This window comes from Hetaerina americana, unplaced genomic scaffold (genome assembly GCF_022747635.1).
Source record: "Hetaerina americana unplaced genomic scaffold, ioHetAmer1.1.p SCAF_35, whole genome shotgun sequence".
Taxonomy (NCBI): domain Eukaryota; kingdom Metazoa; phylum Arthropoda; class Insecta; order Odonata; family Calopterygidae; genus Hetaerina; species Hetaerina americana.
In genome coordinates, this window is record NW_027286930.1 from 2,393,652 (window position 1) to 2,412,670 (window position 19,019).

Sequence of the window (19,019 nt, forward strand, 5' to 3'; positions counted from 1 at the left end):
TTATATAGGTTAATTTTGGTGAAAATTCATGAGGCACTCAAAATGAATAAAAATTGAGTTTCCACAGAAAGAACAGTATTTATTCCACCAGTTTTGTTCCACTGTTGGCAGCATCAGGTAATGTAAAAAAACTATCTTTGTTATGCAGTCACTCTTGAACAGAAGTGAAGGAAAAAGGAAAGTAAGAGAGTTTTAAGGGGTTGTTTTGTACACTACCTGATGATGCTACAGTGTATGGAAAATGGTCAAATCAATGCTGTCCTTCCCATGAAAATGCATGTTTTAAGAAGAGGGCACACTTCAGAGACTTTGTACGGTACCTTTGTTCAACAGATGTCGATCAGAGTGAAAATGAATGATTCCACGCTATATTGTGTTTTAGTAGTTCTCACGAACCGATAACTCTTGTGCCTATTTTATTGATTTCAACAGGATACTCCAAAGAAATTCTTAGTATGAAGCGAATCATCATCATAAAAAGGTAACTTTTTGAAAATGCATACAAGGTTCACTTTGGCATAATATGATGCATGAGAGAAAATACGCATGGATTTCATATCATGTTTTTAGAACCTAGAAGATTGCAGGTAATAAATAGGATGCAAGTGAATTATGTGAAAATATGAAAATACAATCATTCAACTTACTTGGATTTTGACTTACACCAAAGTTTGGATGAATTAATTATGGGAAATTTACTGTGTTGAAGGGAAATGTAATCTCACCTACACGGGCAAACAAAGAATCTTAAATTTTTGGCATGTGGGTGACTGATATAGTAATAAATATAATCTCACACATTGAGCAAATGTTCAAAAATTAAAATTTTCAATCAGGCAAACAACTTACCTTGTGCTATAATTTGTCCATTTTCTAAAACATATACTTTGTCAGCAGTCAAAAAATACTGAACTTGATGGGTGCAAAGAATCTTTGTTTTGTCACGTAGGAGGCCATTGATGCATTTTTGAAAAATATTGTGAGCTACATGGATATCCACTGATGACAGAACATCATCTAGTAGATAAATGGATTTATCCTGAAAATTAAACCAATAACCAATTAAAGATTTAAAATATTTACCCAATTCATAAAACCCAACAAACAATGTGCCTTCTTAAAATTGACGGAATCAACAAATTTACTGGTAATTTAGTTACGACTGCGTAGGTACTTGACAATTTAAATTAGATCAAGGTAATTATGGAGAACCAAATTAGCCTAACATAGAATACATGAAGCTCATTTGTATCATATGTAACGACAACTCAACATAATGATCCCTAGAGAATTTAATATTTTTGCCATACCAAGCTTTCTTTCATAATCAGTATGATGAGGAGACTTGGGACTTATGAGGGGGTATTGTAAACTTTCAATTATTACCAAAAAATAATCAGGATAGACACTTAATTGTTCTTTTCTTTTCTTAAGACTTCTTTACATAGTCATCATCCAGAGTTATACATTTCTCCAAACACTGCTTGACCTTTCAACGTCCTAAGTAAGAAGCTGTAATTTACAAAATTATGTACATAAGGATCAATTAATATGCACAATCAATTTTATCAAGATGTCTCGTTTATTTCCTACCAATAAGAACTTATAAACAATATCTGCCTTATAGAAAATCTTAAATCTGGCAGCATATGAACGTACTTCCAAAAAAAAAAGAAATTTAAAGCAATGCTAATAATTCACAATGGAAACTGCAATTTGAGATTTTGAATAGTATATATCAAAGGTGAATGTGACGATCTCTCAACTAAATGACCTACACAATCTATGTCATAGTTAGTAAAATACTGAGAAATTTGAGTTTATGCATTATTCCAGGTTATATAACATACTATGTTATCATCACTATTGAAAGCAGAATACATGCTGTAATTCAAGACAAGGGTACAGGTATGACTGATTTCTTTACTGGCAATTTTTAAAGTAAGTTCCATTAATGATGTACACCTACCAAAAAGTCCTGAAATGTATGAATTTTGGATACATAGTGACCCCTGTTGAGTTGCATGCTCATTTACACTCAAGATACACTTTTGATCACTTACAAATGAAACAAAAGAAATCAATGCTGGATGATTATTACACCAAGTGTTTTGCATGACAAGAGGAGTCCTAAGAGAAGATACCTTGAGAACACAAACCTGAGTGGGAGGAATGTGCACATTCAAACTGTTCTTTCTTTTTCATTTGATTTTAGATTTTAGTGGACTGATGCAACCTTATTGCAGGAGTAGAATACCCTTAAACTCCCAAGTTGGGGTGAGACTCAGGAGTTACTGTGGTTCACAGACCCGGATGGAAGAAGGTTAATTGGCAAGTCAATGCTTCCTTCATTTAATTATAACTCTTCAAAAATATTTTCATTAAATTCTGCCTTCTTCATCACTTCGTACCAATGAGGAGTAAAATCTTTATCCTTCACTTTGGCAAGCATGAAGTTAAACTTATCCCTTGAGCTAACAAAACCAAAAGATTAATACAAGATAAGGAGTGTGTACAATGTTGATCATCACTTTCGGCCAACTGATTTCATTTTGTTAATTTTATTCTTTATGCACCAACATCCAAATTTACCCAAGCCTAATAGTTGGCATCTACATATATGCTTTGTGTGTAAATATTGCAAATTACAGTTTTCATCAAAACCTGTATATATAGGACCATAAGCATCTAAAATGACGTAAATCTGATGTTGTACACCTCACGAATTTAATAGAAAGCTATTATTATATTGATTACCTGGTACACAGCCCTTGCCAGAGCAATTCTGGCCTTTTGACCACCGCTTAAGGTTTCTCCACCCTCTCCAATCAACGTCATATCTCCTTTGGGAAGCAACTTTAGATCTTCAACAAGAGAGCATGCTTCAACCACAGCCCTTTTAAGATAAAAGTCACTAATTAAAGCAAACAAGGAAGTTATTCTAGTGGTAATGATTTTTTTTAAACAAATTAGGACTGAATCCTGAATAGGAATCATTAGAAAAAATATCAAGAAAATTACCTAAACTAATCTTCAGACCAGGAAGGGTAAGCAGGCCATCAACCTTAGTTTCTTTAAAAATAACACGCTTCAAATGCAATAAAATAATATAAAAACCATGATACTAAAAGAAAATAAAAAATATGCCTAGCCATCACATAAAATATGCATACCCACATTTCTTACAATAATTAAGATTGGTTTATGAACTAAAGATAGTCTAATCTCTAATGACCTTAATTTATTGCTTATTCATACTATATTATTTACTAATAGTCAAGTCACAAAAAAGGTAACTTTTTTGGATCAATAATTAGATGTGTCATGTGGTGCCTGTGCCATAGGCTTTCAGAGGCCTCAGAAGACACAGTCACTAATTCTATCATGACCCTTCAACTCCCAGGGCACAAAAAAGTCAAGATCACTAACCTCCCCTAACTTACGCTTTTTTTCATTAATAACATCATACATCGATAAATATTTTCCAAATCATGTTTACTGCTATATTGAAAATTATTTTACACACAGCTAAAATTTTAAATGGAAAAGAGATTCCAAATGATTTTTAACGCTGTATTCAAAAATATTTTATTAATTGCTCAAGGTTTACTTATAACTGTGAAGTCACCAACAAATCATAAAATTTTAGCTATTTGTCTTCATCCATACTTATTAGCATCTATATTTATGCAATTATGACATTATACTCATTCATGAAAATTTCATACATAAGAAATATACATTATACACATGATACTTACTTGTATTTGACCAGATCATATGTTTTGCCGAAGAGGATGTTATCCTTAATAGAGCCTCTTTGAAGCCATGGCTTCTGGCAAACATAGCCAAAACCTGTGAATAGGCCACAGGGATATTAAATATGTCAATAGTTCCATATTTTAAGATTTCTACTTTTATACATTCATTTTAGAAACTCATATTTGAGTATGACATCATTTACACAAAATATGGTGATTATGTGCATGATTCCCTGCTTCAATCTATTATACAAAGATGCCTCTGTTTGTCAGATTTTCATATAATACTAATAGTATATATACTAAATAATAATAATAATTGCATTAGTGAAAAGAGGGCAGAAGCTAATTGGTTTAAACATCTAGAGAAATACACGTATGAATTGAAAGGAAAGACTTTACAATTGAACAGTCTATTGTACTTGTAAATATGAAAAGGAACTCAGTTTAAGGGTAAATTAAAATAAGTTAGATGGGCTGTCAAAGGCCATCAAAAAATTTAGTTTATCCTAAAATTTATGGATAAAAATGTATCCATAGGGGCAAACAATAAGACAATTGGTGATGACAATTCTTTTTATGAAATAAGGGAATTTAGTTTTATTGGATGGAGAAATTAGTACACTGATTTTATAATGGACCCTCAATAAAGAATAATCATACATTTTATTTGAACAATTTATTATGTAAAAATTAGATTTTACATTGTATCGTTAGCTAACACATAAAAGTATATGTGGTATAAGTTTCATTGATATGACTACAATACTGTATCAGCAGCAGCCATGGCAAGTTGATACATGTTTAATTTGCATATGACTGCATCCAATAATGAAAATACTTTCCGCAAAGGTGTTTCCTTTCACTGGGGAACAGGACAAGGAGCATAGGGCTAAGCCAGGAATCTAAGGACAAGGAACACACTTCAGATTGATTTTCATGAGATAATCATGATTTTGCAGTCAAATGGTTAATCAGCACATAATGATATGACAGCATTCTTTGAGCTTTGAAAAATAATAAGACCATAGCTTTCGCTGCAGAAGCCACCACTTTGGCTATTTTTGGTGTTGTAATGATGGAAATTTGTACATTGAGCTTAGCTGTTTGCTCTCATGACCAAAATAGTGTAACCAAGTTTCATCTACAGTGATAAATTTTGAAAGAAACTCCCCATCTTCTTGTAACATCCTTCAGCAGAGAAAAAGTCTGAACAAGACGGCCCTACTGTTTAGGTATCAGTAGTCTCAGAACCCACCATGCACAAATACAATGTGTAATTTTTCTGTTACCAACATGTGGATGGCCCTTAATGAAATTTCCACTGCATCCAATGGTGAATTAAGCATTATTTCATGAACATCCCTCATAATAGAAGTTTATGTTTACTTCCTCCAGAGCAGTGATTAGAGCCCTGAGTCCACCTTCTTTGAGCTTGATTGTTTCCCATCTTAAAATATTTGAAACCATATTCCACCTATTCTCTATGGAAGAACATCCTCTCCATACAACTTAAGGGGCATTAAACAGGTCTTGACTGACTATTTGTTAATACCGGGTGAATCAACATTACCTGATGTAAATCACCAGAAAATGCTTTAAAAATAATCCGGTAACGTTGACTCACGCTGTAGAAAGCAAAATTTCAATGCAACATATGGCTTGACCTTGGTTGCCTCCATCATTGCTGTACACGAACTGATTATATTTCAATTAGCAATGACTGGCACTGATTTAATGCCGGAATCAAATCAATGCAACTTGTACCATGTATGCATTACACATTAAGATAAAAATGTAACATAAAATTAAATTTTTAATAAGTTAATTTCATGTTTTGAAGACACAGCTGCTTAATGCACACAAACTCGAGAATGGGCTCATAACAAACATACAAAATTGGAAGAGCCTAGAATTCAACTTAGATTAACTAATTTTTACCTACCTAGGTCAAAATATTGAGGTCTACATGTACAATCACGACATACCTAGTTTTGATTTTTACTTATTTTCAACTATACACACCTGAGTCCACTTCAGAGATTGAAATTTTACCACCTTCTTTATCCAACTCTGCTAAAAGGGCTACCAATAAGGTAGATTTTCCGCTACCAACTTGTCCTGTAACACCGATGAACTGCCCCTTAAAAAGAAATCAATCAATATTTTGTTATTTAACTTTTTTTTAATGAAAATAATATTTTTTTTTATCTAAAAAATAAAAATAACAAAAAATAACAACTTAAAGTAGCATTACACAAAATGAAAATATACATTACTACCAAATACCCTCCCTGTATTTGTATGAAAACAAGTCAACTCCAAATAAGGGGTTATTTCTTGCATATCCTTTTCAGTTGTATGTACCAATTAAAAGTTAAAAACCAAGACCACTGATAGTATCCATGATTCAGATGTGGTAAAACTCCCTGCTCACATACGGCTAGGTTCCAACTCATTTTACTGTGGCAATGGTCTAACTCAAGGGAGGTGTGTATTGTCAAAATTTTTCTTAAATGATCAAACTACAATTAGTCACATCAAGACAAGCATGAATTAATGGTTACCATGATTATATGGAGACTATAATTAAGTATTTAAATAAATAATCTGAATATTTCACAGCACACCAGGCCTATTGAACTGGTACCTAACCTTGATTTTTCACACACAGTAGTGATACTAGGGGGGCAATACTGTGCACAGTAGAAGGAAACATCTTAATGTGCATTCTTTGATTTTTTCACTGCCTAGTTCAGAACATATATGATCGCACCTCACTCGGCAACCAGCAGGCAGAGACTGGCTCACATGAAGGCAGACAAAAAAGCAAGCATGCACATAAAGCAGTCTCCTTTCATTGTCCGCAATGGTGCCACCCTTGCATCACTACTGTGCACGAGAAAACTTAGGGTTGGATACATTTTTGGTGGGCCATTTTTTTATAATATGTGAGTGAAAACTTATAGTGGTTTGATTTGAGTCAGCTTAGTCTACTACATAAATTAAATTCTCTTAAAAAACTCTAGAAATTATGGCAGGCCACTTCTCCCTCAACAGTCCTCCACATGGGCAGTTTTTACTTTGGAATGCCTGTGCAAAAGCAGCTGCTACAAACATAATGAAGTAGACCATTTGGTTCATGATTGGTGAAGGAACTTAAAACTCTGAAATAGGCAATCAGCTAATATCTTCGAAAGATTGGTTGCTGCACCTCATAAACCCTCGTGAAGCTTTCATCCAGTTTAATAGAGAATAAAAACAACTTTCAAATTTCATTTGATTGACAGAAAAATGAACACCATATCACTGATTCGTGCATTCTCGCATTCATTTAAAAAGACAATACATATATTGAAGTCATCAAAAGATATGGGTGGAGCTCACGTAATTTGTTCTAAACCCAATGGCATGTGAAATTCACACATCAGGGTTTGGTGACTATATTCTTTCCCTGTACCACTGGCAGTATTCTAGAAAGATCTGATAACCAAAAAATCACCCTGCTTGAGTAGAGCAGTGTGTGCTCAGGGGTGTCAGCCATGATCAAACCTGGGTCTTCCATTCAGTAGCCCAGCACTCTACCCAGGGGATAACCTTGGCCCTATATTACAAAACAATACCAAAATGCTACTTCTATAGATTATAATAACCAATGTATTTTATGGTCTTCCAGACACTGCCATCCATATTGCTCCAAATTTCTAGGGAAATTAATGACTAGCAATCATATCAGTTTTTAATTTTCCCTTGGTCAAGAGTTGTGGTAGAAAGAGAAATAAAAAATATGTAAATCCTGAATTCAATTTAATAAAAGATGTAGTGCCATTTAATGTTGCAGCAACTAGTCTAAAGCAATTCACCATTATACTGAAGCAAACATACAGCACCAGGCATTAAGTTTTACAACCTGCCTCACTTGTAGGCCAAAGGTTGATGGGTAGAAATTATGAATCGAGGTTTTTGCATCAATTAGTAAATATGGACATAAAGGATAAATATAGTAATTTCTTCCACTTACCTTGTGGACCTTCAAAGATAATGGACCCAATTTATAGCTCTCTTCAGTAAGATCACTTGTGTCAGGGCTCTCATCACTAGCAATGGGTTCACTCCCCCATTTAAATACAGCATTTTCTAGAACTATGTCCAATACTGTTTGATTAGGAGGTATCTTGGAGTAATAGTTGGCCAATACAAGGTCAGGGAGCTTCAATGTAAACAATCAAGGCAATGATATAACATACACATGGCATCAGATATAAATACATTTTATTCCATGATTTCCAATTGTATTTTAAATTATCTTCACCTTGAGAAGTTTTCCAACTCTTTCAATTGACACCCATGCCTCAATCAGGCCATTTAGCACCCATGGAAAAGCATTCAAGGGTGAAATGAGCATATTGAGCAAAGCCAGTGTTGTAAAAACCTTAAAAAGTAATGTGGAAAATGTTAAGATTTAGCATTTGACTAAGCATATGTATAGAATAACAAAATACATCGACTAAACTGTTTCCACTGAAGTGAAAGTACATTTACGTACTTCCCTTTAAATTAATCATTCACTCTGATGATAAATTATCATTACTCTGTAAGACTTACCGTGGCAGCAGTCAGCTTGTTTCCCATTAGTGAATATGTGGTAAATGTTAAAATGGAGATGAATACTGGAGTAGTGGCCCAAAAATAGACACACAAAGCATCCAGGTATTTTCTTCCTTTCAGGTACTTCAATTCCAACTGTCGAATTTCTGGTAAAATATAAATATGCTGAATTTATATGCTTCCATAGCTGAGAATAAGATTAAAAACTTTAACCTATAACTTTATTGAAATAAAAGTTTGCACTGCAAACTAATATTGAAATTGTATTAAGTACTAGCAAATGCAAGGACAGGGCCTTCCATATAAATTATGAATTGGAGAGAAACAATAATTAACTATTATGATTTCCACTATAGTATTTTTGTAAATACTATAGTGGAAATCAGAATTGTTAATTATCATTTCTCTCCAATAGGGAAAGTTTCCACAAAGTTAGACCTGAAACTGTATGGTTCATTGAGATCAAAATGCCAGAAAAGAGCAAATAGGGAGGAGGGAGTTCAAAATCATTTGCAATCAGCATGACTGTGATTTTCCTATCATCTGGATTGAATTATATTTTTCTACCTTATTTAGACATGTTGGTGATGTTTATTCATGACAAAATAAAATTGAAAACACAATCTCGAAATATAAATTTTCACACCCCAGAGCAAGAAAGATTCTAGCAGGCTGTAAAGCATCATCATATCCTAAAACTCAAACATGGAAAAATGATTGTGGCTAATGATAATGTTATCTTTTGTGCCAGGAATACAGGATGGTGTAACAGAGTTAATTTTGCTAAATAATGTACAATACCGAACACTAAATAAAAACCTATGAGAACTCGCCATGTGAAGCTCAAATTTCAGTGGAATTTTCTTAATCAGAGAAGTTACTTAACAGAGGGACAGTTATTTCCAGAAAAATTTTACGAGTGATTTTCTTTAAATTCTTAAAAGCAATGGATGCATGCATTTTGCCCAATGAAATTTAACCTGATTCAAGTGATCCAAGAAAACTTACTCATTTCCTTCATTTCCTCCATCCTGTTCTGTCCTTTCCACTTCTTTCACCTATGCCACATAAATCATCACCAAATATGTCAGATCTTCTGTCCCTGAAATTTCAAATGTTCTTTGCCTACAGAGACTATTCAACTAAATTCATCCATCTCTTTCTAGCTCTACCCCATCCTCCTCTCAAACCATTCACTCTTCTCTAATATACCTGCTTCGTTATTTGGTTCTAATCCATTCTACAAACAGCCAGACCATATGAGTGTAATGAGAGTAAATAACCTGTCTCCATGACCAAATGAGTGTAACACACTTCTTTCAGAGCTGTGTGCATCAGTGGATCAATCCAACCCACTTTCTTTTAAGACTCAATCATTCCTCCCCTTACCTTCTCTTTTCTTGTTGCAAACGCTTCTCAAGAACCCCATACCCTCTGCATTTATTCAAAATTTATTTCGATTCAGGCATATTCAAGTTTCAATTTCATGCAATAATATAGGGAGGAGTACACTTTTAACACTAACATATATGTTCCCATAGATATTAATTTCTCGATATATTCCACACGATAACAACAACCTTTCTCCCAACATTCGCACACCACTTACTCTTGTAACCCACCCTACCACCTTGCTTGAACATTCTGCCAGGATATACAAAATTATTCCCTGGTTCAAGTATTTGGCCAGTTAGCCTCACCATGCAATATCTCATATCCTTGTCACACATGACTACTTATATTTTATATGCATATTTTCACTACTGCAAATTTTAGATGTATTTCCCCTCGACTTCATTCCCTGTTGCCTCACTAAAGCTATCCAGAGTTCCTAATTATTGGGTTCCCAGCCAGAAATATTGTTGGCATTCAGGAAAATGGGATCCTTACACCTGCGTTATTACTCTCTAACTCCACAATTATACTCTAAAATATACATTATCACCACTCTTGGTGATACTCTCTCTCCACTTCTTAGATACATTCACTCATTTGTCCTTTTCTTCAAGAACAGGTTCTTTTCTCCTTCAATATAATTCAGCATTATTTTCTGCTGTTATATTCATATTCCTCCAAGACATCTTCCACAGCATTTTTTCTCATTGTACACATCATCTACCTTATCTTCTACCCTACCTTGCCTTTAGCCATTATATTCCTTTCAATCATTCATATTCTATTAATCACTCCTATCCCACATCACTTTCAGGGCATTAACAATTATTCCTCTCAAACTAAAATGTTATATATGCTTCTGCTTTCAATAAACTTTCCCTATCATCCTGATTTGTGAAATTTAATTTATCCTTTAATACACATTCTTACATTTTTTTACTTTGATCTGAATTGTTTTTGTGGTCTAACCTTCCTTGCTATCCACTTCCTTCCCCAGACCTACTTCTGTAATCACCACACAGTTTTACATTCAGGTTTCCCTCAGAACCTCACTAGTGTTTTGAGCCTCTCATCATACACAACAATATCCAAAATATGCCAAAGGGAATTTCCCTTTTATCATGCATACAATAAATACATTTCTACCTAAATCATCATTCAATACAATTCCTTTTTCTATTCATGTAGTTATTGAGTTTTCACCTTTATTATTCACTATATGGCCACTAACGGCCCTGACTTTTTCAGTGGCATCCCTTTTAATGCCAACCAAACCATTCATGTCTCCTAAAACAATAAAAAAGAAAAAATAACTAAAGCAATACTCAACTGTTAATTTTATCAATGAACTGGTTCTCCCACTGGTGAAACTTTAAAACTCTTATTCCACGTAAAACTTCTGTTACTGTTTTTACACGCTGATCTTTATGCTCCATTAATTTTGTACTCAGAAAGCCTACATAAATGAAAAGAAAAGGTTTTTAGTTTATTTAAGCAAGAGCATTACCATATCTGCCAAAGTAAAAGCTGACCAGCATTTATTTAATGGAAATAGAGTAGTAGAATTGGTTTATGAAACATACTGCCATCCACCACTGTTGAAAAAATCAATAAAATTTTTTTCCCCAGATTCATGTTTGAGTCAAAGATGAATTTCATTGCGTGCAAGTTGTTACCGTTCTTATTTTATGATATTTTATACAGCTAATATTGAAGCAGATATGATAAGTATTTCTGAGTGAAACACAAGAAAAACATATTATTTATAAAACCACATCACAACACAGGGAGTTAGTCATTGTTTGGCATAACTCACTTCCAAATGATGAATTTAAATGAAAAGCAAAACTTATGGCAACATTCTTTTTTGATTTATATGCATATAAATAGAAGACTTACAACTCTTTATGATCCCATGCATGTCCATTGAACAGTTTAATGAGAGATTTCAAGTAAACCTATAGGATATTCACCACCTGGCCTGAGCGCTGTGTAAATACAGAAACCCGTTGACACATTACATAATTTAAAGCTAACAGCAGTTCCTGACCAAAAGCATAGGATTGTATTTTTTGGTACAGATATATCAAAATACAATGAAGCCATTAATTTACATTTATGGAGGGAGAAGTGAAACCATACATTAAGTTGAGTTTGAGTGAGAAAGCATTTTATAAGGGCGATTTCATGCTTTAAAAATGAAATATCTCAGATATTGTAACCAAATTAATACAAAGAACAACTCTACGCTTACACAATCAAATGCACAAATAAAAAAGGCCTAAATGTGAAAAATTTAGAGTTTGACTTCCCATATAAGGTTTCGTGTACATTAAATATAAGTATTCCTATAATCATGATAGTGCTTGCAAAATTTCTGGTTGCTACTTAATTTTCAAGTTTTTATTTTAGTTCATCCTTTATAAGCAAAATTAATCAATACTAAAATGAAATAAAACGAAGATAGCTAAGGTTAGTCAACTTTTATTACAAGAAAAAAATATTATAAGATAAAAATTATTTTAAGTGATTTAGCATAATCACTCTGCCTGGATAAACGAAGCATCACTTAGTGCAGTTAAGATTAGAACACCAGCAGGAAACTAATATTATGATTTTTAAAATTAATAAAAAATACCCCATACATAGTAATTTATCAGCAAAAAAATTATAATCAATCACTTTACACATTTGAAACATAAAAACTTAGTTGCAAACAAAATGTAGGAAAAATAAGATATAACCCAGGTCATCAACTCCAAGGCATGGTTAGATTTAACATGAATTTGTGGTTTCAGAAATGTAAATTTCAGGTTTTGTTCACATTGATTTATGTGGAGAGCTGTCTGGACGATAAAAAATTTACATACATAGATTTGAGCATTACATTAATTAGTGGACAATATAGTCATGGTTTCACTACATCTACAATGAAAGTTGAAGCTATTTTCTGGTCCTTTGAACATATAAGGATTGTATTATGTATTGTTCTATGGTGAATAAATCTATCTATTTTTTTCTAACTTTTCCTCAAGACATTGAATACCATTAAGTGCACACACATTACAAAGTTAGGTATCTTTACCTGAAGTAAGGGTATTTCTGCAATTCATTTTCTAAAAAAACTCTGTCCCTACAAATTGAACTTCTGCTAGATCAGTAGTCATCATGAAATATTATGAGATGCATGATATACAAATGAATGCAACATTTTAATCTTGAACTGAGAGACTTGTGATGAATTTTGGTTAACCCTTTGAGTACACAATGCCATTATTAGTTAACTAAATTATGGGCTTCAAGGATACTTGGGGAGTAATAGCCAGGCCTGTACAATTTACAAATGGAATTTACTGCTCTGGTATAAGCATTTTAATCTCTCCATAACATTCTTGTTCCTCAGTAAATGGATTCAGCAAATTAAGGAGAAGGCAGGTTCATTAAATTATGGAAGTTTGTTCCCTAAAGGCAGAATTGGTATCCTCTTGAGTTGGGGAAGAGGAGAATATTAATATGGTCCAGGGATGATATGAGAGTTGAGGTGCATAAGAGACTTTATACACAACACCTGAAACTTAAGTGATGATAAAATAATAATGGAAAATGTTGAACCATACCATTAGGACATTAAAATCAGTTGTATATTTCTTTTTCGTGAGGGGTCTATCAATGAAACCCATGCCACAATGTAATGTTAAGGGAAACGATTTATCATGTGAAGTTTTTATAATAATAATAATAATAATAATACTTTATTCATTTTAAAAATGGTACAACCATATTAAATGTCGTCAATATAAGTATTATTTAACATATAAACATACTTTCTTAAATGTGATGAAAATTGTCACAAAAGAATTCATCCAATGAGTATAGTGGGTGAGCAAGTAACCAGGTATATACCCTATTCTTGAAACTCTGGATACCATCTGATTTCAACTGAGTAGGCAGATAGTTATACAGTCGTATGTTCATATTGTGAAATGTGTTGTAAGTTGATGACAATCTACAATAAGTAGTATTTAGATTCAATTTACCTCTTGTGGAATAGTTATGGAGGTTGGATCTTAATTGGTAAGTTTCTAGATTAACTTTCACATGAATCAGAGCCTTAAAGATATACAAACAAAATACAATCATGATTCTATACCTAATAAAAAAAGGTTTGCAGGAATCACGTGGTGGTATATTAGCAAGAGAGCGAATAGCTCTCTTTTGCAGTAGCAAAATTTGTTTAACATGAGGGGAATGACCCCATAACTCAACACCATAATTCAAATGACATTGAAAGAAGGCATGGTAAAGTGTTAAACGATACTCATTTGAAATGATAAAGTTGAGCTTTCTTAACATATAAACAGCTTTACTAAGTTTATTACAGGTCTGACTGATGTGAGTCTCCCAATTAAGTTTTGTATCAATATAAATTCCTAGTATTTTAGCAGTTTCAATATCAGTTATTTTTGATTTAAGACTGCACACAATATGCTGAGTTTTGTTAGTATTTAATTGTAAATGATTAACATCAAACCATTCCTTAGCCTGTTTTTGGGTAGCGCTAGATCGTAACTTTGCATCTTCTAGATGTTGACACTTTTGCACAAAAGTAGTGTCATCAGCATATAAAACAGATCTAGGTTTCATATTACAGGGCAAATCATTAATCATGATAATGAAAAGTACTGGGCCAAGCACAGAGCCCTGCGGTACACCACATTTTACTTTAAGAGCTGCAGACCGACAGCCATCAAGTTCAACCAATTGGTGGCGATCATCCAAATATGACTTCATTAGTTTCAGTGCAACTCCCTTAATACCATAATATTCTAGCTTTGTTAGTAATATTGAATGATTAACACAGTCGAAGGCCTTACTAAGATCACATAGTGTCACTGAGACTGATTCCTTTTCTTCAAATGCATTAATGACATAATTAACTATGGACTCTACTGCCAAAATTGTAGATTTCCCAGATCGAAAGCCATACTGGGATTTGGAAAAGAGATTATTTAACTCAAAAAAAATTACGTATTTGATCTTTCATAATAGCTTCAAAAATTTTACCAAAAACGGGGACTATGGAAATGGGGCGGTAGTTAGCTAAATCATCTTTATCACCTTTCTTATAGACAGGTACTGTTTTGGAATATTTTAGAGCTGTTGGAAAATCTCCTGTCTCAAAACATAAATTGACTAACATTGCTAATGGTTCCGCAATGAGCACAATAATGTCCTTTATTAGGGAGTTAGAAAGACCATAAATATCCTTACTGTTGGATTTTTTAAATTTTTTAACAGTCGATATAATATCAAGTGGAGTAACAAAATTCCATTAAAAATTTAAATTATTTGGAGGAAGATTTTGCAGCATATTACCAATATTGGCAGCATCAACTTTTCGAGAGAACAAATTGTCTTCAACAGCTTTTAAGAAAAAATTATTTACAGCATCTGGGGTGAAAGGAAGATTTTCTTTTCCATTACCATGACCAACTTCTTGATTGATTACACTCCATACTGCCTTTTGTTTATTTTTTGCATTCAATATAAAATCCTTGTAAGCATTATTTTTTGCACACCTAACTAAATTATAATAATCTCTTTTGTATTTCAAGTAAGCCTATTTGTCATGCCGGCTTCCACTGGTTTTGTAAGAGTGGTAGTAACTAAGTAAATCATTTCTAAGAGCTAATAACTCCCCAGTATACCAGAGATTTTTTTTATTTTTAGTGGGGATAGAGTTTAGAATTTTTTTAGGAAAGCATTGCTCAAAAATGCCTAGGAAATTACCTAAAAAACTTGAAAAACATGTTTGTTCTACAGAGTCTGTGCAAAAACCATGCCAATCGATACAAGATAGAAGCAGTTGGAAACTCTCTAAACCTTCTATTGTTATGGGCCTCACGATTATGGTTTTACCTCTATTTGGATATATCTTTTGAGTTATTTGAGTATTAAAAGTGAAGCTTATACCTTGATGGTCAGATAGGAGATAGTCAATAACACTTATACTGTACAGTTCAGGACCATAATTGGTAATTACGTTATCTAGGCAGGCAGAAAGTCGAGTAGGCTGTTTGTTTGCCCAGTATAAATTATAAGAAAGCAAAAGATTTTCAAGAACCTGACAATCACTAGTTTTTAGTGTATGTCAATGTTGAGATCTCCACAAATTATGATATTGGCTTTCAGAGTCAAGAATAGGGATAGTACTAGTTCCAGTTGATTGCAGAAGTGTTCAAAAACACCATTAGGGGAGCGATACACAGAAGCAATGATCAAATTCATGTCCTTCAATATGATCGCAGATATTTCAAAGTGCAATTCCAGACAGAATTTGTCCAAGTCAATTACCTTGAAGGGCATACCTTTCAAGACATAAATACAGGTACCACCGTTTTTTGCTACAGATCGGCAGTAGAATGATGCCAAGCCAAAATCACTAATGTTATACACATCAAATTCATTTTTTGTAATCCAGTGCTCATTGAGACATAGCATATTGTAGCCACCATGTTTGACTATTGCCTCTATCTCCGTTATCTTATTACGTAGACATCTCACATTTTGGCAAAATAAATTAATGCTATCTAGTCAAAAGGACTTAGGTTTTGATATTCCCGTTTGGAGGCGGGTAACACGTTTCTCTAAGGAACACTTTTCCGTAGTGTTATCGGTGTGGCCCCTTGTTGCTGAGGTGGATGCCGGCGCATCACTAGTTTTCAACTCGGAGTTCGGATTTACCACCGCTGCTGACCCTTCAGGAATATTCTCTGTCTCTTCATGAGTAGGGGTCAGTTTCTGCGGTTTTGGGGGGTAAAATTTCCCAACTTTCACTTCTACTGGCCAAATATCTTCTTTAAGAAGTTGATCCTTAAGGCTAATTGGCGCACAGAATTTAAAAGAACTATAAACTTCACCAACTCTCAAACTTTCACATTTGAAGTCATTCCCAGGAAATATTCCGGACAGATGCTTCACAATGTCATCAGGCGTTGCATTGGACTGGACACGACCAACGTAGAAGAGTGTCTTGCGAGGAACTCCCACAAAATTGCACGTAACAGCAGGCTGCTTACAACTCCCAAAAACCGTATTTCGTTTGCGTTTGTTTCTCTTGTAATTCACCATTTGAAAACCTTCCTCGTCAGTAACGATGGATTTGAAACTCATGGTGTTAAATTTTGCGTTTACATTTTTGGGGCACAAATCGGAGTTGTCACTATTGAGGCCTAATTGTTCGTTGACTTCAGGTTTCAATTCCGTAGACAATGTTACAGCTTCCTTTGCAATTGGCTGCAAGGTAGTACTTTCCGTGGATCCGGTAGATTGGAGAGCTTGTAACTCCATTTTCAAATTTTCAATGTTGGCCGCCATATTGTAAATATTGGGCTTATTTACATGGCATAAAAAACACTTCCAGTAAATGTCATGGCAGTCCGAGAGAGCTTTTAATGTTATATCACTTAAGCCGGAGCATTTATGGTGATATACACATGAGCAAATATCGCAACTAACGACCATATCACGTACTTCGAGTCGTGTTTTACAAGAGCCACATCGTTGTACGGCCAAAGTTGACGCCATCTTGAAACACGATATACCAAGATTTGCAATGCAATGTAGCACTGTTTAACTCTGTACATGCCATTACCAATTCATGGAAAATAAAGAATTGAGGCAATATTTACTGCAATAGAGAGCCATTTATATGCATTAGGGATTCAAGAAAAGAAATGAGCACATGCCTTGTCTCAATGACAACAATCAACCCCCAGGAATCAAATACTTCATAATGGCAAACTAGAAAGCTTGAGACATTCCCTGTTAGTTATTTGATTTGCTATGCAGAAGACTTACCTATTTTTGATGCTATAACCTTATTAATTGGAATCAAAACAATTGAAAAAGCCAAGCCAGCAAGAAATGCTAACCCCACTTGATTGTACAGAAGATAAAGGGTCACAGCAATCTGAAAAAAATGGAATAATATTAGCAAAACATAGATAAAATGAAAAAACTTAATGAGCCTCATTTAGCACAAATATTAACAAAACTGAGAGATCATCTCTCAGTTTTGCCTTTCTGCGATCAATTACTATGACCACTTCCAAAGAAGGAACATCAGAGGAGAGGCCTAGTTCATATATTCTTTCTTTTTAATAAAATATGCAAGCTGCAGAAACCAATTCGCACCTAGTTATCACTAAGAATTAAAAATAGCAAACATGTTTAACTTTTAAAATTCTAAGGTGGTAAACCATTAAAAATGAACAACTTCTATCTTCTTTCTATATTTTCTGGTTTCACTTTAAAGATATCTACGAAACAGACAGATAAATCCTGATTGTATACAATGGTGGATGGTGTTACATTGTGGGATCCCTGATGATGCATAGGAAAGAAAATCTGCTATTCCACACAATTATAAATTTATTATGACTGATTATGATACATGGCCAGATGATCATACACCATATCAAAAAACCAGTCTTAAATAGATAAAATTAAAAATAAATAAATTTATAATTGTGAGAAATAGCAGGGTGTTTTTCTTTCCAACACATCACATCCTTCTTGTACTCTATGCTCCTCTCTATTTAAAATCTCATTGCTGCTATTACTTTTCGCAAGCCTGCAACCAAACTGCATTATTGTCTTAATCTGGAAGTATTCCAAATAAATGCAATAAACTTCACTCGACCCAGTCAATTTACAATGCCTAAGGTGACATGATTCCTGCTATGCCATGTCTTTGAAGAGGAAGAAGAGCATTAACAAGACTTGGGAATGTTCATAATTGATAATTACCTATAACCCAATTTTATTTTCTGGGCTAATTAAAATAAGACATTATGTGCAGCTGACTTTTTGAGGTGCCACATTTTACCTCTATCTAATGAACGTAATATCTTGCAAAGAGGCCTCATTCATCTCAAGGCAGGGCTATATCACCACTTTGGTCATGAGGCAATGTTATCAGGACATCAAACATTAGTTAGAAGTGAAATGGACAGAGAATGAATGTCATAGATTCCAAGAACTCTAACTTCTACATTGCTTACTTAAATACAAATTATTCCTCAAAGCATATAGTAAAAAAATTAAATAAATTGGAGGGCTTGTTTGCTTAACAACCTCAACATCCTAATTGAATTAATTTCTGGGTTCTTCCACTGAAAACATTTTCAGATACTTTGGTTCTTCTTTTTCAATCTTCCACCTCTGAAAATACTAAAAGTAAGTACTTATTTC

At 33.8% G+C, this 19,019-nt stretch overlaps 1 protein-coding gene across 1 annotated transcript in view; it reads right to left on the bottom strand.

Moving 5' to 3' along the window:
- LOC139691429 (ATP-binding cassette sub-family C member 10) overlaps positions 1-19,019 on the bottom strand; it is a 46,200-nt gene that overhangs the window by 19,990 nt on the left and 7,191 nt on the right. Inside the window, exons 5-13 of the mRNA XM_071589241.1 lie at positions 17,625-17,736; positions 11,095-11,220; positions 8,367-8,515; positions 8,074-8,193; positions 7,783-7,971; positions 5,787-5,904; positions 3,762-3,855; positions 2,758-2,896; positions 850-1,039 (exon numbers count right to left, since the gene is read on the bottom strand). Coding sequence (XP_071445342.1) covers positions 850-1,039; positions 2,758-2,896; positions 3,762-3,855; positions 5,787-5,904; positions 7,783-7,971; positions 8,074-8,193; positions 8,367-8,515; positions 11,095-11,220; positions 17,625-17,736 — 1,237 coding nt within the window. The remainder of the gene's footprint in view (positions 1-849; positions 1,040-2,757; positions 2,897-3,761; positions 3,856-5,786; positions 5,905-7,782; positions 7,972-8,073; positions 8,194-8,366; positions 8,516-11,094; positions 11,221-17,624; positions 17,737-19,019) is intronic.